This window comes from Lytechinus pictus, chromosome 1 (assembly GCF_037042905.1).
Source record: "Lytechinus pictus isolate F3 Inbred chromosome 1, Lp3.0, whole genome shotgun sequence".
NCBI lineage: Eukaryota > Metazoa > Echinodermata > Echinoidea > Temnopleuroida > Toxopneustidae > Lytechinus > Lytechinus pictus.
The window spans coordinates 6,591,928-6,614,738 of NC_087245.1; the positions used below are offsets into that span (position 1 = coordinate 6,591,928).

General features: G+C 33.4%; 1 protein-coding gene across 1 annotated transcript in view; it reads left to right on the plus strand.

The window, feature by feature from the left end:
- LOC129254562 (uncharacterized) overlaps positions 1 to 22,811 on the plus strand; it is a 177,994-nt gene that overhangs the window by 118,428 nt on the left and 36,755 nt on the right. The window contains exons 83-98 of the mRNA XM_064113465.1: positions 542 to 904; positions 2,673 to 2,768; positions 4,057 to 4,422; positions 6,619 to 6,714; positions 7,245 to 7,589; positions 8,558 to 8,674; positions 10,060 to 10,422; positions 10,969 to 11,064; positions 12,226 to 12,329; positions 13,514 to 13,575; positions 13,757 to 13,932; positions 14,294 to 14,656; positions 16,348 to 16,443; positions 17,265 to 17,621; positions 20,332 to 20,427; positions 21,703 to 22,068. Of these exons, the coding sequence (XP_063969535.1) occupies positions 542 to 904; positions 2,673 to 2,768; positions 4,057 to 4,422; positions 6,619 to 6,714; positions 7,245 to 7,589; positions 8,558 to 8,674; positions 10,060 to 10,422; positions 10,969 to 11,064; positions 12,226 to 12,329; positions 13,514 to 13,575; positions 13,757 to 13,932; positions 14,294 to 14,656; positions 16,348 to 16,443; positions 17,265 to 17,621; positions 20,332 to 20,427; positions 21,703 to 22,068 (3,462 nt within the window). The remainder of the gene's footprint in view (positions 1 to 541; positions 905 to 2,672; positions 2,769 to 4,056; positions 4,423 to 6,618; positions 6,715 to 7,244; positions 7,590 to 8,557; positions 8,675 to 10,059; positions 10,423 to 10,968; positions 11,065 to 12,225; positions 12,330 to 13,513; positions 13,576 to 13,756; positions 13,933 to 14,293; positions 14,657 to 16,347; positions 16,444 to 17,264; positions 17,622 to 20,331; positions 20,428 to 21,702; positions 22,069 to 22,811) is intronic.

Consider the following 22,811-nt stretch of genomic DNA (forward strand, 5'->3'; position numbering starts at 1 on the left):
TCTTTCTTAAAGGGCAGTGACATCTTACCTGAGACTCCATTGAAGTTTCATTCTGTTTTTCTCTTATCTTATCTGTGCTAGTCTAAGCTCTAGTCTTAGGAGTTACGTGACCAGTATGTTATGTTCCTGTTAGTATATCAAGTTTATTTCACCAATTTTAGAGAAAAGTGATATTACAAATACTTTAAGGGTTGGTAAATGAACACATTTAACTGACCAACTAATAAAGGTTATATAACATTGTAAAAAAAAGTATCTCATGCTGATTTTTATTTGTTTTCTTGATGCCTCATGTCATTCACTTTGTTAAGAAAATGTTTGTGAGCTCTTGATACTAATAAAGTATGAAATTGATGTGATTAACATTTTTAAAGCAAATTCACAATTCCCAGTTCTGAAAAGATTTACAGCAAACTGATTCATTGATAGAATTATCACTGGGCAACAAAGCAAAGTACATGTATGTACATTTTACAAATTACTTCTGATATTGACTATTGTAATTATTTCCAAGGATTTTTTTTACTTTCTATAATATCAGACTCAGGCTGTCCCACAGATGGTGTTCAAACTATTTCCGCCTTGATGCCTTACAACATCATGTCTAAAAACTACCCAATGGACTATGATAATAACCTGAACTGTTTGTGGCTTCTCCAAGCTGATGCTAACCATTCTTTAGTCATTGACATCCTTGACTTCACATTGGAAAGTGGATATGACTATCTCTACATTGGACTTGGTCACAATCAATCAAATGAGAACTCTGTTGTCCTTGAGCTTACTGGATCTATAACTACAACAAGATATTATCTTGGAATGAAGTTGTATCTTCAATTTTTATCTGATTCATCTGTTTCACGATCTGGGTTCTCATTGAATGTGACATCAATTCCATTTGAATGTAAGTATGTTATGAGTGTGAAGTCTTGCACAAATTTGGAGACCAAATTTGCGACTTACGGGTATATCATGGTAACGCCATTTGACTTTCTAAAGGACAATGTTAAGCCGAAAAAAGCTGATTTTTATACTTTTTGTACAAAGTCTTTGGGAGATGAAATTCATAAAAGGTGATTATTTTTATTTCTATTTGGACTGCTTCATTAAATTAGGGTTCGATTTAAATGTGGAATGGGCTGCAAAAATTTCCAATGAAAACAAAAGATAAAAAAACAAAGAAATGCTAAAAAAAAAGGAAAGAAATGTATCAGGGAAAATTCGGTTTTTGCATTTCTTCTTTATTGAAAATTTGACATGAAATTACAGAGAGGACATCTAGGAAAAAAATAGAATATGAAGTTAAATTGGCTGTCTAATATCATATGTTTTTCACATTGAATGAATTTACATATTTTTTTTCTAATAAAAAAAAAGATTATACATGTACTTGTTCATAGTTAATGTGGTAAGGAATATGCGTGCCAAATTTTGGCGCGATTGCGTGAAGGGCTGGCGGCCGTGATCAGAAGGGAGTTCATTATGGCCCCACCTTGTTCCTCAAAATCATCTTAAACAGCCCAGTCCTTTAACCCAATGGGACTGGGTTATTTGAGATGTATTGAGGACTGGGGGGCCATGATGGCCCCCTCCCTTTCTGATCTCGGCCGCCGTTCGTGCAATCGCGCCAAAATTTGGCACGCACATTCTTTACCACATAAACTACAAGCTAGTATAAAAGAAATTTCTGAAAAAAAAATGTTTTAAATTTTTATGAATAAAATATGCAAATTTATTCATGAAAAACAATATTTGCATATTTAACACCCTATTTCACTTCAAATTTTCTTCTTTTTTTACAGATGTCATCTTTGTAATTTAATTAAAAGTTTTCCACAAAGAAAATTTGCGAAAGCCAATTTTTTCCTCATGTATTTCTTTGGTTTTAGAATTTTTATGTATTTCTTGTAATTTTTCTTTTGTTTTTCAATTTTTTTTCATTGGAAATTATTACAGACCATTTAACAACTAAATTAAACCTTGAATTAATTAAGCAGACCAATAATATAATCTCCCATAGGCTTTGTACACAGAGTACGAAAATGAGCCATTTTGAGCATGACATTGCCTTGTAAAAAGTCATGTGATGCGCGATGGTACATTGTATACCTGTATGTCGCAAATTTGGTCTCAAAAGTTGCGCAAGACTTCAAAGAAAAAAGTCATACAATTTTGAGGCGCTATCTTCTTGCGTTTCAAAAATATCGTGTGAAGCGTCGAGGGCCATCATGCCGCCACCCCCCCCCCCCCCCCCCCCCCCCCCCCCCCCCCCCCGTCCTTCAGAGTTCAGAGAAGATTAAAACAAACTTGTAATGTGGAAAGAGAGTGGGAAAATGACGAAAGTAAGAGAGAAGGAAAACATTCAAAAGGCCGGTAATAGAAATAAGCTGCTATAAGAAAGAATGAAAAGAGTGTGTATTACATATAGTCTTTCCTCAAAAAGTTCTTTCAAATAATTGAAATGGATTCCAGGAATTTTTTCTTTGAAACGCATAAGCATGTAGTAGCTGCTGTAATTTATAATACTGCATTTAATCTAGAATGCATTTAGGGTTCTAATAAGGGAAGTGATGAATGTTTTATGAGTATGATTCTTATTGAAATATGAAATTTTGATATCAGGATTTTTTAAGATATTTTATTACAAGTAATATTTTTGTATTTTTTTCCAGTAACTGAATCATGTGATGCAGACCAGAGAGTTCTTGAAGGATCTTATTGTGATGGAGTCATGGATTGTTTTGATAAGTCAGATGAATTTGAATGCGGTAAGTCTTATTATTTTCATAATTTTTAGTTTAGTGTTACTATTTGAATTAGCATTTTGTATGTAAATAATACATGTAGGTTTATTTATATATTGGTGCAAGAGCTTTTTTTAGGGGGAATTTCTGTTTAAATTTTTTTCTCTGTCTCTAAAAGAGAATTTGTTTGTTAAAAGAAAGACTGAAAAATATATGTCCATTAGAAGAGTGACACGGTTTAGTGCTGTTTTATAAAAGTAGTCCTTTCTAGCAGTCTCTTTGCTGGACTTTATCTCTTTTATTTCATGAACCCTTACAATCCCTGGTGTTTTGAGTCTTGTCTGTCTGGGGGAGGAGAATTATTCCTCTCCCCCCTTTAAGATATTGGTCGCTGATCTTGCGACCACAAAAATGATATAAACTTTGCAATTGATCGAAATTTCACTCAATGTATATATTTTCTACGAATTAATTATGCTTATTTATGTACAAAATAATACTGGCCATTATTCACTAAATAAAGTTGCTAGAATACTTTTTTTTTTATTGTGGATATTATTTCTGGCAAAATCTTGGTACTAAAATTGGTTGTTTTTCATTGTTTTTAATTTCTTCTATCTATCTTTGTGTTTTTAACTTTTGATTTTTACAATTTTTTCAATGATTTTTTGTGAGGGCTTGCATGCCTCCAGGCAACAGTGTTGAATTTTAATTTGCGAGCCCTGGCCCATAGAAAATCCTTTTAGTGAGGATGCAAAATGACCTCACAATTTTGCACGATAAATTTGTAATATGAAAAGTTCATATGAATTTCATGATATTTTTTGTTGTCTTACTCAACTTTTGAGAACAATTTTTTTCCAAAGTTATGCAATATTTTGCAAGAACATATTACACCTGAAATTGCTCAAAATGATGCTCAAGTGGTTATGTATTTTCACACCCAACTTTGTGGTTGCTTTTATTTGCTATTTATTGATTTTCCAGCTTATTAAGGATTGGTTGGGCAGCCAATTTTTATTTCATTTAGGTAAAAACAATTCTGATTGTATGTCCTTGTTGCCTCATTCATGTTTATCTTTAATAATAGTACAAAAAAGTTGCTATGCTTGTTTTCCTTCTTCTCCTGGAAACAGTACAGGCCACTGGCTGGTGTATTGTCGTACTGCTTGTCAATTACTAGAAGATAGATACAAAATTGATGTTAATTTAAGTTGGAAATTCAATTTATTAATGTCAATGCTGAACTGAATGACAGCAAAGTGATTCATCAACTAACATTTTGTTTCTTTTCTTTTATTTTGATTATTAGGTACAAGCTGCCCCTCTAACAATAGTATTCAGACTATTCCTTCCTCGATGCCTTACTCCATCATTTCTGACAACTACCCTTTTAATTACAACAATAATTTTGAGTGTTTTTGGCTTCTCCAAGCTGCTGCTAACCATTCTTTAGTCATTGATGTCTTGGTCTTCACATTGGAAAGTGGATATGACTATCTCTACATTGGACTTGGTCACAACCAATCAACTAATAACTCTGTTGTCCTTGAGCTTACTGGATCTATAGCCCCAACGAGATACTATCTTGGAATGAGGTCATATCTTCAATTTGTATCTGATTCTTCTATTTCACGGTCCGGTTTCTTATTAAAAGTGGCATCCATTACATTAGAATGTAAGTAGGCAGGGTTGTGTTAAAAATTCAAAGTTACTAAAGATGTAAGAACAAAATAGATCTTGATAATAATTGTTATGAAAATAGTGGTAGTTGTAGCATTAGTATGGGAAGTACTGCTGTCACTATCAATGTCATAGTATTGGTAATGATAAAGCAGTAGTACATATAGGAGTAGTAATGATAGTTGAAGTAGTGGCAGCAGCAGTAATACTAGTAGTTGTTAGTAGTAGTTGTTAGTAGTAAATATAGTATTAGTATTAGTAGTAGTAGTAGTAGTTGTTAATAGTAATTATAGTAGTAGTAGTAGTAGTAGGAAGTAGAAGTGGAGTGTTGCTGCCTTGTCAATTAGTCTCCTGATTTTGAAAAAGAAGGTCATACACATGTAGGTTTGCATGTAAATCTAAGCCTTTGCGTAGTTTCCTTCTGCAAGAAATTAATCCACATTGTGCTGCACTCAACCCAGATGAGGTAAATGGGTAGCTGGCACAAATTTTATTCCTTGAAATGTTTTTAGACAGGACGTATTATGGTATCACACTCGGTGTCCGTCCGTCCGTCTGTCTGTTAATTTTTCCTTGTAAACGCAATAACTTCAGTTTGACTTAAAGGGGAATGAAACCTTTGGAATAAGTGTAGGCTTGTGTGGAAACAGAAAAATCAAAGAATAAGAACAAAGAAAGTTTGAGAAAAATCAGACAAATAATGAGAAAGTTATGAGCATTTGAATATTGCAATCACTAATGCTATGGAGATCCTCCAATTGGCAATGCGACAAGGATGTGTGATGTCACATGTGAACAACTTTCCCTTTGATGGACTCTAAAATACCCTAAAAATGTCTCTTATTTCTGCTTTTTCTTGTGGTGATACAAACTCTTTATCCATGATGGATACATGCCTAGCTCCTATAGAAAGAACACATGATCTACTGATAGATGTGATAAAAGAGGCAATTTAAGTGATATATAGTAAAGTAATGGGGAGAGTTGTTCACAAGTGACATCACACATCTTTGTCGCATTGCCAATTTGAGGATCTCCATAGCATTAGTGATCGCAATATTCAAATGCTCATAACTTTCTAATTATTTGTCCGATTTTTCTCAAAATTTCGTTGATCTGTTTCTTTGATTTTTCTGTTTTCACACAAGCTATCTTGTTCCAAAGGTTTCATTCTCCTTTAAACTAGGCTCATATAATTTGGTGTGTATGATACTAGCATGGATCCCAGGAAGCCTTTTGATTTTGAGGTCAATGTCACACTGACATGTTTTCATCTTACGCTTCTGAAGTCCTTGTAAATGTGATAACTTCAGTTCAACTTAACCTAGGCTCATATAATTTGGTGTGTATGATACTAGCATGCATCCCAGGAAGCCTATTGATTTTGAGGTCCAAAGGTCTTGGTCACAGTGACATGTTTTCATCTTACCCTTCTGCAGTCCTTGTAAACGCGATAACTTTAGTTTGACTTAACTAGGCTCATATAATTTGATGTGTATGATACTAGCATGGACCCCAGGAAGCCTTTTGAATTTGAGGTGAAAAGGTCAAAGGTCAAGGTCACACTGACATTTTTCCCTCTAATACCCTTATGAAGTCCTTATAACCGTGATACATGTAACTTTAGTTTATTAACTTAACCTAGGCTAATATAATTTGGTGTGTATGATACTAGAATAGATCCCAGGAAGCCTATTGATTTTGAGGTCAGAAGGTCAAAGATGAAGTTGTCACCTTCCACTTTTCTTGCTTGACAAATAACTCTATTTACCCCGTTACAGGCGGGCGTATTATGTGCTCGCCTTAGCGACACTCTTGTTCACTGTAAACATTTTCTTCCCTTACAAGAGACCTTACAATCATAATGTGATATGCATTATACAAGATGTGCTTATTATTTGTATAAGTAGTATTAGTAGTAGAAGCAGTAGTAGTAGTTGTGGTTGTGGTACTGGTAATGATGCTACCTCTTGTCGCTGTTGTTGTATTCAGCGTAAGAAGTAGCAGAAATAGAAGTTATGATAGCAGTATTTCTTTTTATTTCTTAAAAGATTGTGATACCAATATATGGTCTGAATTCTATCTGAACTTGACATTCATTCCCTAATATTATAAGTTGAAAGAGGAACAGTATTTTTTCAAATAATATCTATCCCTCAAAATTATCATTGTAAAAATTGATTTTCTCCAGTAACTGAATCTTGTGACGCAGACCAGAGAGTTCTTGAAGGATCTAAGTGTGATGGAGTCATAGATTGTTTTGATAATTCAGATGAATTTGGATGTGGTAGGTTAATCAATGTCTTCTTAACTATACTTACTTATTTAGTTTCAGTCATTTTATTAGTATTTTGTTCAAAAATTATATTTCCTTGTCCTGATGATCTTTCCATCGTTCGCGCAATCATGCAAAACTTGGCACGCATATTCTTTACCACATTAACTCCACGCCAGTAAAAAAAAATCAGAAAATAATTATTTTTTATTTATTAATGCAAATTACAAAAATTTGTGAAAAAACATTTTCATATTTAACACCCAATATCACAAATCAATTTTTTTTTTTCCAGGTGTCATCTTTGTAATTTTATTTCACTTTTCATTATGCACACCGGTCGACATGATTCCTTTGCATTTTTGCACAACCATGCATTTCTGTATGGATTGATGCCCCATTTGTCTGGGTAGTTTCAGAGATTTGTTTTGAATCTAATCTAATTTTGTTTTGAATTGGATTTATACCGTCAAATGCTTGAAAATCTCTGTTTGAAAAAGTATCGATGTTTAACAGTTTAATTTGTTTCAATCCTAATCTAGCTAATATTTCACTCTCGGCTGGAGAAATATACAATCTGACATCACCTGGATATCCTTCCACTTATGACAACAATCTTAACTTGGTATGGACCATATTAGCACCTTCAGATTATCGCATCATCATCTATACAACAGACATCAGCACGGAACTTGAATATGATTTTCTTTATATTGGCGAAGGATTGACCTTTGACCTCAACAATCTCTTAATGGAGTTTACAGGGTCTGATGATAGGAGTTTACAAGTTCTTCTGCCTGGGAATAAAGCTTTTATCAGCTTCACTAGTGACTATAGTACTACAAGACAGGGATTCTTCCTTGAAATATCAACTTCTGATCAACCAGGTAGGTTAGAGGAGGTGTACATGTATGTTAGAGCATGAGAAAAAATATGTCAAGAATATTAAAGACAACACATAATAATGTATGTTAGAGCATGAGAAAAAAATATGTCAAGAATATTAAAGACAACACATAATTTTGCAGTTATATGTACATGTATCAGATGTCATTTTCTTCTTCTGAATAGACCAAACTTGTGGGACTAACTATCAAGCATTCTGTAATTATTTACTATTGAATGTTTGCAAACTTTTGAACACAATCTTGAAGTTTATTTTAGCTGAGCAAATTAGACTACTTCATGTATTAGGGTCATGAAAGCGCATCTGTGTTGGTTGGAAATAAGGTAAAGTTTACTTTTGTTCTCAACACATAAAGAAAAAATCTGAAGAATTACCTCAAATTTTTTGGCTGCTAACTGCAGCCTTCCTCCGCGATGACCGATGTGACCTGATTTGACCTAGTGACATAATGAATGATAATCGGGTCATAGAACGTTCACTAAGGGCCAGATTTCTTGGACATCGACGCCTTAGCTCCTCTTTGGAGTATCGCAGCACAATCACATCGAATCGCCTGGACATCACATTGACATTAACAAGGTACAAGTGCTGGACAGGTAGCCGCGGTACTTTGAGAGAGGAGTGAAAGAAGCGATCTACATCCAGACATTCTCTCAACAGTGACGGGGGTGATACAAGCTTCCAAGTGTCTACAACCCTATTATCGATCACTACGTCATTTCAAATTGGTTCACATCAGTTATCTCTAAGGAAAGTGCCGTTAGCAGCCAAAAATTTTGGCAAAGGGTACTAAAAGGGAAGCGCGATAGTATGAGAAATCTGCATAAACTGATTTTGTACCATGTTACAATTCAAAGCTTTTCTGAGAATGCAGGCCTATAAGTGTACATGTACACTATTATTATTATTATTGTGGTACTTGTATGTATATGTTATTATTTGTTTCAGCCGGTGATTGTGGGAAATCTCTTATGTCCTGTAACTCATCAGATGTCTGTATTTCTGCCTCAGCGTTTTGCGATAGTCTATCTGATTGCCTTAATGAAGATGATGAGATAAATTGTGGTATGTAGAATAGTTTATGATAAAATCATTCCTTACGTCATCTTTAGCTAGTACATCCTTGCTTCCGATATCTTAGTGAACTCACCAGGCAATTGTGATATAATTCAGTTTTTTAAATTTAATTTTTGTCTCACCTGCATAGCAGAGTGAGACTATAGGCGCCGCTTTTCCGACGGCGGCGGCGGCGGCGGCGACGGCGGCGGCGACGGCGGCGGCGGCGTCAACACCAAATCTTAACCTGAGGTTAAGTTTTTGAAATGACAGCATAACTTAGAAAGTATATGGACCTAGTTCATGAAACTTGGCCATAAGGTTAATCAAGTATTACTGAACATCCTGCCTGAGTTTCATGTCACATGACCAAGGTCAAAGGTCATTTAGGGTCAATGAACTTAGACCATGTTGGGGGAATCAACATCAAAATCTTAACCTAAGGTTAAGTTTTTGAAATGTCATCATAACTTAGAAAATATATGGACCTAGTTCATGAAACTTATACATAATGTTAATCAAGTATCACTGAACATCCTGCATGAGTTTCACGTCACATGACCAAGGTCAAAGGTCATTTAGGGTCAATGAACTTTGGCCGAATTGGGGTATTTGTTGAATTACCATCATAACTTTGAAAGTTTATGGATCTGATTCATGAAACTTGGACATAATAGTAATCAAGTATTACTGAACATCCTGTGCAAGTTTCAGGTCACATGATCAAGGTCAAAGGTCATTTAGGGTCAATGAACTTTGGTCAAATTGGGGTATTTGTTGAATTACAGCCATAAATTTGAAAGTGTGTTGGTCTAGTTCATAAAACTTGGACATAATAGTAATCAAGTATCACTGAACATCCTGTGCGAGTTTCAGGTCACATGATCAAGGTCAAAGGTCATGTAAGGTCAAAGAACTTTGGCCACGTTGGGGGTATTTGTTGAATTGCCATCATATCTCTATAAGTGTATTGGTCTAGTTCATAAAACGTGGAAATAAGAGTAACCAAGTATCACTGAACATCTTGTGCGAGTTATAGTAGTTTTCAAAATCAGCACTGCTGCTATATTGAATCGCGTGATGCAGGTGAGACGGCCAGAGGCATTCCACTTGTTACCATTTCAGCTACAGTAATGAGAGTTATTAGATAATCCAAAGACACATATGTAGGAACTAGGATGGAAATAAATGAAAAGAAGATGGATGAAGTGATTGTAGGCATTCTGAAAAACAAAGAAGCAAATTGTATAAGAATAAGAGAGGAGATTAAGATATCAATGTATCATAGCTAATTTATTTCACTATTCATTTTGTGTGTACAGGTATGCTTGTATTTGTTTATTTGTTTAGGTAATATAATAATCCTATTTATAATTTGTTTTCCATAACTTCAGATGCCAGCTGTCCGTCAGATGGTCTTGAAACTATTCCTGCATCAACACCTTTATCCATCATTTCTGACAACTACCCTATAGCCTATAGCAATTTAATCAAGTGCTTATGGCTTCTCCAAGCTGAAGTTGACCATTCCCTGGTGATTGACATCCTTGACTTCACATTGGAAAGTGGATATGACTACCTCTACATTGGACTTGGACACAATCGATTAGATGAGAACTCTGTTGTCCTTGAGCTTACTGGATCTGTAACTCCAACAAGGTACTATCTTGGAATGCAGACATATCTCTACTTTGTTACAGATTCTACACGGACGCGATCTGGGTTCTCATTGAATGTGACATCAATTCCATTTGAATGTAAGTATGGAAAGATTTTGTTTACAAATCAATCATCTTCTCTAAAGTGACAGTTGATAAAAGTAAACAAAACATCTCAAATAATCAATGGTGACTTACTCTTTAGCTTTAATAAAAACATTGGTAATGTTAACTACACTTAAGTAACATCAAACGTTGGAATGTTACAAATGCGTAGCAGTCATTAAATGATTAGAATAAGAATATGACCTTTTTCGTCAATTAGGATTTAAAAGTAAATGTAAAAAGTTGCAGTTGAAATAGGCCCATTTTGTATCCTTTCTCTATACCTTGGAAAGGAGCTGGGCAACATTTACCCGTCTTGCAGCTTTTCAGATCAACTACATTTGTAGATACCTATGAATTTAAGATACAGTGTATGAATGTAGTGATCGAGGCTGAAATGATGGATCCATATCACTATTTCTAACTGAAGTAAACTCAGATTACTGTAACCTGTTAATGCCTGAGATAACTTGGTCTAGGGTGTATAATAAAAAAGTAGGGATATAGTTTGTAAATTCACCCTTTCTCATTTTTCTATAGTAACTGAATCTTGTGATGTAGACCAGAGAGTTCCAATAGGATCTGATTGTGATGGAGTAATAGATTGTTTTGATAATTCAGATGAACTTGGATGTGGTAAGTTTAAAATACCAACTTTACGATTTTGGCTCATGTATGCATATGGGAATGATATTGTTTTCATCAGATTTGGGGGTCATTGGGTCAAAGGTCTCACACATGAATAAATGAAAGAAAATTGCCCTTCTGAAAATAAGAAGACTTGACAATTCAAAGGTTCAAACTTGCTATCTGATGTAGGGGTTACAAGGTTCTGGTAATATTTAGCAGTCAGAAGGTCTGTACTTGGAGAGGTCAATCTACACATAGACGTTTTAACAATGTTACAACTTGCTCATATTGTAGACCTATTAGCAAAATAAGAAGACTTGACAATTCAAAAGTTCAAACTTGCTCTCTGATGTAGGGGTTAAAAGGATCTGGTTATATTTAGTAGTCATAAGGTCTGAAGTTGTAGAGGTCAATAAACAAATAAATAGTTCAACAATGCTACAACCTGTTGTTATATTCATATGATCCATGTGACATTGATGATGTCATCAGATTTGGGGTCACAGGTCATCAAGAATGAAAATGGCTCATATTTTGTTTAACTTGATAGATATAATAAGTAAATCAAATTTAAACATGGTTTTTGTATGCATATTGGACTGATAGTCGGATTGGATATCCTGAAAGTAGTGTGCAAATTTAAATATTAAATTTGTCCCCCCAAAATGTGGCCTTGGTGGAGGTGTGAAATTTGACTGCTTGAGTTGAGAAAATAATTGATTTGAAATTGCCTGTATCTCTTGACTTAAAGAATGTGTATTGCAATAGAACTTTATATACAGCAGGTAATTGCATGAAATATTCAAATTCATTGAATATCTGACCCCCAATATTCTTACTTTTTATTCCTTTTCACTAACTGGACAATCTATAATAATTTGAGAGTAATACTGTACAAGAAGACAAAAAAATTCAGGATTGTCACACATATAAAAGGAATGGAGATACATACTTTATAAGTCTTTAATCATATTTTACTTAATTCATTTTGTTCTGTAGTATGGAAGCACTTTGAAGTTTGGGTGTTTCATGTCAATATCTGGAAATGGCAGTAGATTTTTTATTTGCTCTTTATAAAATGACTAGTAATAATATTCATTAATGTGTTTTTACCAAAATCTTTCACAGCATGACCATGATAAAAGTATGTTGAACTTTTTATTTCAGTTTCAATCGATGGATCATTTATGATAGCTGGTATATTTTCATCTGATCTGAATGACCCCTCTACAGTACTATACCAGAATACAACTTCAAGCATTATCGATGGTGTAAGTTGAACAGGATGATACATATTCTTATTTTGAGTAAAATAGAAAACATTCTAATGAAATCACAGACAGATCACTTGCTCTAAAAACATGATACTTTCTCTTTGGATACAAGTTCAATGGTCATTTAGGGGATACATTCAGTTAAATATAAGGAGCAGTATCTGCACCTTTCACTATCACATACTGTAAAGCATATTTACTGTCCAAATAATACCTTTAAATGAAATAAATATTTTAAGTAAAATAGATAATATTCTAATGAAATAACAGAAGAACACTTGCTCTAATGACATTTGAATACTTTAGTTTATGGATATAAGTTCAATGGTCATTTAGGGGATACATTCAGATATATGGAGCACAATATGGTTAGCTACATGTACCTGTTGTTATCACATGCTGTAAAGCATATTTACTGTCCAAATAATACCTTTATGTTTTGGATTTTTTTGTTTAATAATAATGGTCTCTTAATGATAATGGATCCAATATATTCTCTACAACAGACCTTTGTTAATTTCTACGTTGTTTCTTCAAGGCGACTCCTGGATAATGAATAATCTTCATATTGCATGATACATGACTGTGTACATAGTTTTGAATACGAGACTCTTTCTTTTGCATGAAAAATAATCAAGAAACTTTTTAACATCTCAGTTTTACGAGAATGGCAAGTTAAAATGTAGGCCTCCTTCTCATAGAGAGTTAGTTCTTTTTTAACCAAACCACTTTAATTCATGTTTAGAATGCATGCCATGCTGTATAATTATTGAATTATTTAATCTTATTGCAATCTATTCTTTTCAATGACCATATTGTATATTATTAGTTGAGATATTTATGTGAAGTGCATAGAGACTTTGTGTATTATGCACTATAAAAATGTAATTTTATTATTATCATTATTATTATTATTAATGACAACATGTTTGGCAATGGTTAATACTTAAATCTGGTAGGGGTTGGGGTTAAACTCTGAAATAATGAAATATTTTGATTAGTTTGTGTTGAAAGCCAGTTGTCTAGAATTTTTCCATTCCTCAATAGATTGTGTTTTCAAATTCAATGATGTTCTTTTTTGTAATCACAAGGTTGTGACTGGAATGGATATTTTCTTTAAAAATTAAGTCATTCCTAGTTGGCTTGTTATGTTATCCTTATGGTATTATTTTCCATGACAGATGGATGCTGTCTTTGAATCACTAGGACCTCTGTATTTTGGAGCAACTGTCACAGGTTTCAGGTATGTAAACTGTACTGTGGTACATTTAATAAGATACTTAATATGATGTAACCAACCCAAATTACATACATGAAAAAAATATGCTCTCCTTATTAAGATTTTGTGCTTCTGGTTCATGGGATAAAATGATGATTTATATGAATATAACTATATCCAGAGATATTATTATTATTTTTTCAAGGAATGGAAGCATCACTACGCACTTCCAAGTTCAACTGAATAGTTTGATAGAAAGTAATGACACCAATCCTTTGATGGCTACTCAACAACTGATCAGTGATTCTATCAAGAATGGAGTAAAGAATGGGGTATTTGGAGACTTGCCTGTCATTAATGGATCTGTTGTTATATATCAAGGTATTCCATCTACCATTGTTAAGTATTTCTCCCCATGGTACTGTCTGTTCATATTAAGAATATTTATGACACAATGATTTTCTTTGATTCTCTTACACTTCAATGACACTGTTCCATAACACTTTACTTCTCCTCACAATATGTGACCTATAACATCACAAACCGAGTTGTTGTTCCTACTGTAAGACGTCCTACAATTTTTTTTAGTTTAGATAATTTGCGATGCCTAACATGTGCTTTTATGTAGATGAAGATTAGTGAATTAGGCCTTTTGAAATAATGTCAGGTATTAAGATCAACTCCAGGTGGGCTTTTCCCAAACAAAATATAACATTTTTTTGTTTACTTTCTATGAAATCAGACTCAAGCTGTCCCTCAGATGGTGTTCAAACTATTCCTGCCTCGATGCCTTACTACATCATTTCTGAAAACTACCCAATGGACTATGATAATAACCTGAACTGTTTGTGGCTTCTCCAAGCTGATGCTAACCATTCTTTAGTCATTGACATCCTTGACTTCACATTGGAAAGTGGATATGACTATCTCTACATTGGACTTGGTCACAATAAATCAACTAATAACTCTGTTGTCCTTGAGCTAACAGGATCTATGGCTCCTACAAGATACTATCTTGGAATGAAGTCATATTTGCAATTTTTATCTGATTCATCTGATTCACGATCTGGGTTCTTATTGAATGTGACATCAATTCCATTTGAATGTAAGTATGAAGAGAGTCTTTATCTATTTCTACTGGTGATTGTTTTGTAAAATTGTGATTTAAATCTTAGTCTTGTATGAGGTTTCTTTGAAATATAACTTTTAACCTTAATCCTGGGTATATAATTGCTCCCCTTACGATCTCGGCTGTGGATTGTGTGATCGTGATACAAATTTGCATGAGGGTAGAGAATGATAATGAGAATGGTAGAGAATGATATGATCTATGTGATGGCATACATATGTAGGTGCATTTTATAAAAATTGATATATTTTACTTTACATGAATTAACTATCTTAATTTATTCATAAATTCTTATTTTTTGCTCTACTTCACTAAATGTGACCAGATTCCCAATGCTAAAAAGAACTCGCCCAAAGATGAATTTTAAGATTTTCATTGAGTTTGAAAAAGCAGGTCCTGAGCTTTAAAGTAATATATACTAGTAGCTTGTGATAATTGCTCTACAATTACCTACACAAATAATAGAATGCACGAGAAACTATTAAGAGACAGCTTTAAAGAAATAAGTGGAAAACAATGTTGAAGTTCGGGTTTCACTCAAGTACTGCAAACTCGGTGAAACTTCTAAGCAATCCACATAAAGTTGTGTCTAAGATAATCTTGTATCTTGCTTTCCGTTCAACTGTACACTTTCAATTTTGACAGTATTTTGAAGAATAATTTATCTTCCAGATGAGTTTATTTTTTTAATTTTTGCTTTTTGAAGGCCATATTACTATTTTGGTTATTCACTGAGAACTTTTTTCTGGCAACTTTTTGTTGGTTTTGGGGTAGCTGTTCACAAATATACTCGTAGAATGCTGATTATCTTTATAGCATTCCTAACAATTGTAAATGAAAAGAATTTTGCTATCAAAATTATTATTATTATTTTTTTTTCTTAGGTCTTTTATCGTTTTACTTTTATTTATTTATTTATTTTTTTTTTTTTTTTTTGGGGGGGGCATTATTCATTGGTGACATTACTTCAGCCATAAATAGCATCAAGTTAATTGACTGTTATCAATAAAAAAAAAATTAAATCACTCATTTTATAAATATTATCTGAAAACACATATTGCATTGACTTTGTAAGTGAAAACATGATTTTGAGCAATTTTTGGTCTTACCTGCATGTACATAATATTGTGAATTTTGTAACCACATACCAAGGCATCACTAATTTTGTCTCTTAAGTGTGCAAGACTTGAAAGTAGAAAGTCAGCTAGAGGCGTGGTTGACAATTTTGTGCAGCTGATTTATTGCAAATAATGGAGGATAAGGGTTAAGAATAGTTTATTATGTCATATTGTCATATTTTTCTCCAAAATCCCAATCTCTTTTTACACTCAAATGCCACATTTTACTTCCATACTGTGTCATCAGATTTATGCAACTCCTATAAACTAATTCTTTAATCTTCAGAGAAAACCTTTCTTCATAGAAAAGAAGATAGATTATTGGGGTTAGAATAGATTATCAAGTAAGTTTGTCACATTTTCTCCTATAATCCCCATCTTCTTCTTTTTCTTTAAATGCCACATTTTACTCCCATACTGTATCATCAAATTTATGCAACTCCTATAAACTAATCCTTTCATCTTCAGAGAAAACCCTTCCCCATAATAACAACTCCACACAATCTCTATACTTGATCCATCCAAATTGATCTTTTCATATTTTTCCAGTAACTGAATCTTGTGATGCAGACCAGAGAGTTCTGGTAGGATCTAGTTGTGATGGAGTCATAGATTGTTTTGATAAGTCAGATGAACTTGGATGTGGTAAGTCTGTTCCTTAGTTTAAGTATTATTTTTTATCTGGTTATTAAATACAAAAATAGAAGGTAATGCATAGTGGCAAGAGAATGAATAACTTGGTGGAGAATTTCATTGTAAACTTTTTTTTACTGTGCCATAGGGTAATGTGTTGGTTAAGAGAAGAATTGAAAATTGGGTTGTACATCCTTTTTAGATGCATTATTCATTGGTTTTGTTATTTACATGTACTTGATTACAAATTGTAACTTAGAACAATTGCCCTGCAAAAAAGACAGATTTGTAGCTAAAATGTAGGCTTTCAAATTTTTGTTAAAGGGCAGTGACATTTTACCTGCGACTCCATTGAAGTTTCATTCTGTTTTTCTCTTATCTTATCTGTGCTAGTCTAAGGAGTTACGTGACCACTATGTTATGTTCCTGTTAGTATATCAAGTTTATTTCACCAATTTTAGAGAAAAGTGATATTACAAATACTTTAAGGGTTGGTAAATGAACACATTGAACTGACCAACTAATAAAGGTTATATAACATTGTAAAAAAAGTATCTCATGCTGATTTTTATTTGTTTTCTTGATGCCTCATGTCATTCACTTTGTTAAGAAAATGTTTGTAAGCTCTTGATACTAATAAAGTACGAAATTGATGTAATTAACATTTTTAAAGCAAATTCACAATTCCCAGTTCTGAAAAGATTTACAGCAAACTGATTCATTGATAGAATTATCACTGGGCAACAAAGCAAAGTACATGTAGGTACATTTTACAAATTACTTCTGATATTGACTATTGTAATTATTTCTAAGTATTTTTTTTACTTTCTCAGGCTGTCCCTCAGATGGTGTTCAAACTATTTCCACCTTGATGCCTTACAACATCATGTCTAAAAACTACCCAATGGACTATGATAATAACCTGAACTGTTTGTGGCTTCTCCAAGCTGATGCTAACCATTCTTTAGTCATTGACATCCTTGACTTCACATTGGAAAGTGGATATGACTATCTCTACATTGGACTTGGTCACAATCAATCAAATGAGAACTCTGTTGTCCTTGAGCTAACAGGATCTATAACGCCAACTAGATACTATCTTGGAATGAGGTCATATCTTCAATTTGTATCTGATGTTTTGTTTACACGATCTGGGTTCTCATTGAATGTGACATCCATTCCATTTGAATGTAAGTATGTTATGAGTGTGTGAAGTCTTGCACAAATTTGGAGACCAAATTTGCGACTTACGAGTATATCATGGTAACGCCATTTGACTTTCCAAAGGACAATGTTAAGCCGAAAATAGCTAATTTTTATACTTTTTGTACAAAGTCTTTGGGAGATGAAATTCATAAAAGGTGATTATTTTTATTTCTATTTGGACTGCTTCATTAAATTATGATTCGATTTAAATGTGGAATGGGCTGCAAAAATTTCCAATGAAAACAAAAGATAAAAAACAAAGAATTACATAAGAAATGCTAAAAAAAAGGAAAGAAATGTATCAGGGAAAATTCGGTTTTTGCATTTCTTCTTCATTGAAAATTTGACATGAAATTACAGAGAGGACATCTAGGAAAAAAATGGAATATGAAGTTAAATTGGCTGTCTAATATCATATGTTTTTCACATTGAATGAATTTACATATTTTTTTCCTAATAAAAAAAAGATGATACATGTACTTGTTCATAGTTAATGTGGTAAGGAATATGCGTGCCAAATTTTGGCGCGATTCTGTGAAGGGCTGGGGGCGGGGATCAGAAGGGAGTTCATTATGGCCCCACCTTGTTCCTCAAAATCATCTTAAACAGCCCAGTCCTTTAACCCAAACGGACTGGGTTATTTGAGATGTATTGAGGACAGGGGGGCCATCATGCCCCCCCCCCCCCTTTCTGATCTCGGCCGCCGTTCGCGCGATCGCGCCGAAATTTGGCACGCACATTCTCTACCAATAAACTACAAGCTAGTATAAAAGAAATTTCTGAAAATAAATGTTTTAATTATTTTGAATAAAATATGTAAATTTATTCATGAAAAACATTATTTGCATATTTAACACCCTACTTCACCTCAAATTTTCTTATTTTGCAGATGTTAATTTGTAATTTAATTAAAAGTTTTCCACAAAGAAAAATTGCGAAAGCCAATTTTGTCCTCATGTATTTCTTTGTTTTTAAAATTTCTTACGTATTTCTTTGTTATTTTTCTTTTGTTTTTCCATTTTTTTTCAATGGAAATTATTACAGACCATTTAACAACTAAATTAAACCATAAATTGATTAAGCAGACCAATAATATCATCTCCCATAGGCTTTGTACACAAAGTACAAAAATGAGCCATTTTGAGCATGACATTGCCTTGTAAAAAGTCATTTGACGTCGCGATGGTATGTACATGTACCTGTATGTCGCAAATTTGGTCTCAAAAGTTGCGCGAGACTTCAAAGAAAAAAGTCATACAGTCATTTCGAGGCACTATCTTCTTGCGTTTCAGAAATATCGTGCGAAGCGTTGAGGGCCATCATGCTACTTCTTCGCCATTTCAAGTCCGATTTCAATTCCGTTTGCTTTACCGGTATATGATAGCACTAGGTGGGGGATTCAAAACTTCTACACAGAATTTTGAAATTCATTAAATATGCTAATTTATGTGCATTTTTCAAAATTCACAAAAAATGTTTCTTCTTTATTTGTTGACCGATTTTGAATTCTTTGCTTCCATCTGGTAGAGCTTCATGAGGTTCATCAAACTTCTACACAGAATTTTGAAATTTTGACCAGAACAATTTTTATGCTAGTTTATGCGAAATTAATTCATGCATATTTTTAAAAATTCACATAAAATGCTTTTTCTTCTTTAATTGTTGACCGATTTTGATTTTTTCTCTTCCATCTGGTAGAACCTCATGAGGTTCACCAAACTTCTACACCGAATTTTGAAATTTTGACCAGAACAATTTTTATGCTTATTTATGCGAAATTAATTTATTTATATTTTTAAAAATTCACATGAAATGCTTTTTCTTCTTTAATTGTTGACCGATTTTGATTTCTTTTCTTCCATCTGGTAGAACCTCATGAGGTTCCCCAAACTTCATTTATGCTAATTTATTCAGAAATCACAGAAAATGCCTCTTCTTTATTTGTTGACAGATTTTGATTTTTTTCTTCCATCTGGTAGAACTTCATGAGGTCCACCAAACTTCTACACAGAATTTTGAAATTTTCAGTAGAAAATTATATATGCTAATTTACGCGAAATTTATTCATAAATCACAGAAAATGCCTCTTCTTTATTTGTTGACAGATTTTGATTTTTTTTCCTTCCATCTGGTAGAGCTACATGAAGTTCACCAAACTTGTACACAAAATTTTGAAATTTTGTCTGGAAAATTATTAATGCTAATTTATGCAAAATTTATTCATAAATCACACAAACTAATTTTTCTTCTTCATTTGTTGATCAATTTCAATTTTGTTTGCCTTATATAATAGTTCGAGGTGGTGATACAAAATTTTAACACAGAATTTTGAAATTCATTAAATATGCTAATTTATATTTTCAAAACTCACAAAAATTACTTATTTATTTGTTGATTGATTTTGATTATTTTTGTTCCATCTGAGAGCTACATGAGGTTCACTAAGGTTCTACACAGAGTTAAGAAATTTTGACTCGAAAGTTATTTATGCTTAATTTATATGAAATTTATTCATAGATCACAAAAATTGCTTCTATGTCATTTCTTCATCAATTTCAATTCTATATCCTCAATTATGTCACCAATATAATTCACTACAGTGACAACTGGGCTGAAATTAAAATTGTGTTAAATTTCGTTGCGAGATGCCGGATGAGCTCCACATCATTGATGTGCTAATTGTTTTTTTTCCAGTAACTGAACCATGTGATGCAGACCAGAGAGTTATTGAAGGATCTTATTGTGATGGAGTCATGGATTGTTTTGATAAGTCAGATGAATTTGAATGTGGTAAGTCTTATTATTTTCATATTTCTTAGTTTAGTGTTACTATTTGAATTAGCATTTTGTATGTAAATAATACATGTAGGTTTATTTATATATTGATGCAAGAGCTTTTTTTAGGGGGAATTTCTGTTTAAATTTTTTTCTCTGTCTCTAAAAGAGAATTTGTTTGTAAAAAGAAAGGCTGAAAAATATTATATGTGCATTAGAAGAGTGACACGGTTTAGTGCTGTTTTATAAAAGTAGTCCTTTCTAGCAGTCTCTTTGCTGGACTTTATCTCTTTTATTTCATGAACCCTTACAATCCCTGGTGTTTTTAGTCTTGTCTGTCTGGGGGAGGAGAATTATTCCTCTCCCCCCCTTAAGATATTGGCCACTGATCGTGCAACCACAAATATGATATAAACTTTTCAATTGATCAAAATTTCACTCAATGTATATGTTTTCTATGAATTGATTATGCTAATTTATGCACAAAATAATACTGGCCATTATTCACTAAATAAAGCTGCTAGAATACTTTTTTTAGTGTGGATATTATTTCTGGCAAAATCTTGGTACTAAAATCGATTGTTTTTCATTGTTTTTAATTTCTTCTGTCTATCTTTGTGTTTTTAACTTTTGATTTTTACAATTTTCTCAATGATTTTCCGTGAGGGCTTGCATGCCTCTGGGCAACAGTGTTGAATTTTAATTTGCGAGCCCTGGCCCATAGAAAATCCTTTGAGTGAGGATGCAAAATGAGTAAAATGACCTCACAATTTTGCACGATAAATTTGTAATATGAAAAGCTCATGATTTTTATGATATTTTACTTGTCTACCTCAACTTTTGAGAATTTTTTTTCTCCAAAGTTATGAAATATTTTGCAAGAACATATTACATGTGAAATTGCTCAAAAGGATGCTCAAGTGGTTATTTTTTTCACCCATCTTTTTGGTTGCTTTCATTTGCTATTTATTGATTTTCCAGCTTGGATTGGCTGCCAGTATATATTTTATTTAGGTAAAAAAATGTATGTCCTTATTGCCTCACTCATGTTTACCTTTAATAATAGTACAACAAAAGTTACTATGTTTCTTTTTCTTCTTCTTCCGGAAACAGTACAGGCCACTGGCTGGTGTATTGTCATACTGCTTGAATGTTAATTACTAGAAGATAGATACAAAATTGATTAATTCAGTTGGAAATTCAATTAATTAATGTCGATGCTGAACTGAATGACAGCAAATTAAAGTGATTCATCAACTGACATTTTGTTTCTTTTCTTTTGATTATTAGGCACAAGCTGCCCCTCCAACAATAGTATTCAGACTATTCCTTCCTCGATGCCTTACTCCATCATTTCTGACAACTACCCTTTTAATTACAACAATAATCTTGAGTGTTTATGGCTTCTCCAAGCTGCTGCTAACCATTCTTTAGTCATTGATGTCTTGGTCTTCACATTGGAAAGTGGATATGACTATCTCTACATTGGACTTGGTCACAACCAATCAACTAATAACTCTGTTGTCCTTGAGCTTACTGGATCTATAGCCCCAACGAGATACTATCTTGGAATGAGGTCATATCTTCAATTTGTATCTGATTCTTCTATTTCACGGTCCGGTTTCTTATTGAAAGTGGCATCCATTACATTAGAATGTAAGTAGGCAGGGTTGTGTTAAAAATTCAAAGGTACTAAAGATGTAAGAACGAAATAGATCTTGAATAATCGTTATGAAAATAGTGGTAGTTGTAGCATTAGTATGGGAAGTACTGCTGTCACTATCATTGTCATAGTATTGGTAATGATAAAGCAGTAGTACATATAGGAGTAGTAATGATAGTTAAAGTAGTGGCGGCAGCAGTAATACTAGTAGTTGTTAGTAGTAGTAATTATAGTAGTAGTAGTTGTTAGTATACAAATATATCAGGCTTTGAGAAAGTATAGTGGGAAATATTTATCCGAGGTTGGTCTGGCAATTACTTTTTTTCCCGAGGAAAAATAGTAATATTGCCAGTCCAAACGAGGATTAATAATTTCCCACAATGCTTTCGAAGGAAACGCCTGATATATTTGTTTTATATCCCTTCTGTAAGTGAGAACTGTTGTGTAATCAATCTGGACCAAAACGTTAGATCGACCTGGCTAAAAAAAAAAAAAGACGGTCTAGACCTAGCGCCTGAGCTAATGCTATCCAGCTTTTGGGTAGGCTGCGCGCGGCTTCTACCTGACTCCGGTTAATGAGAGGTCCGCTGAGTTGCGCTCCTGCTGCTTTTTCACTCAAGTCAAATTGCAACGCGCTGGCCGGCTAACGTTAGTTACGTCGGATCTTAATTGACTCACTTTGTCATGCTTCTCACAATTTAATTATCCTGTATGAAGTTGCAGAATATAGCGATCA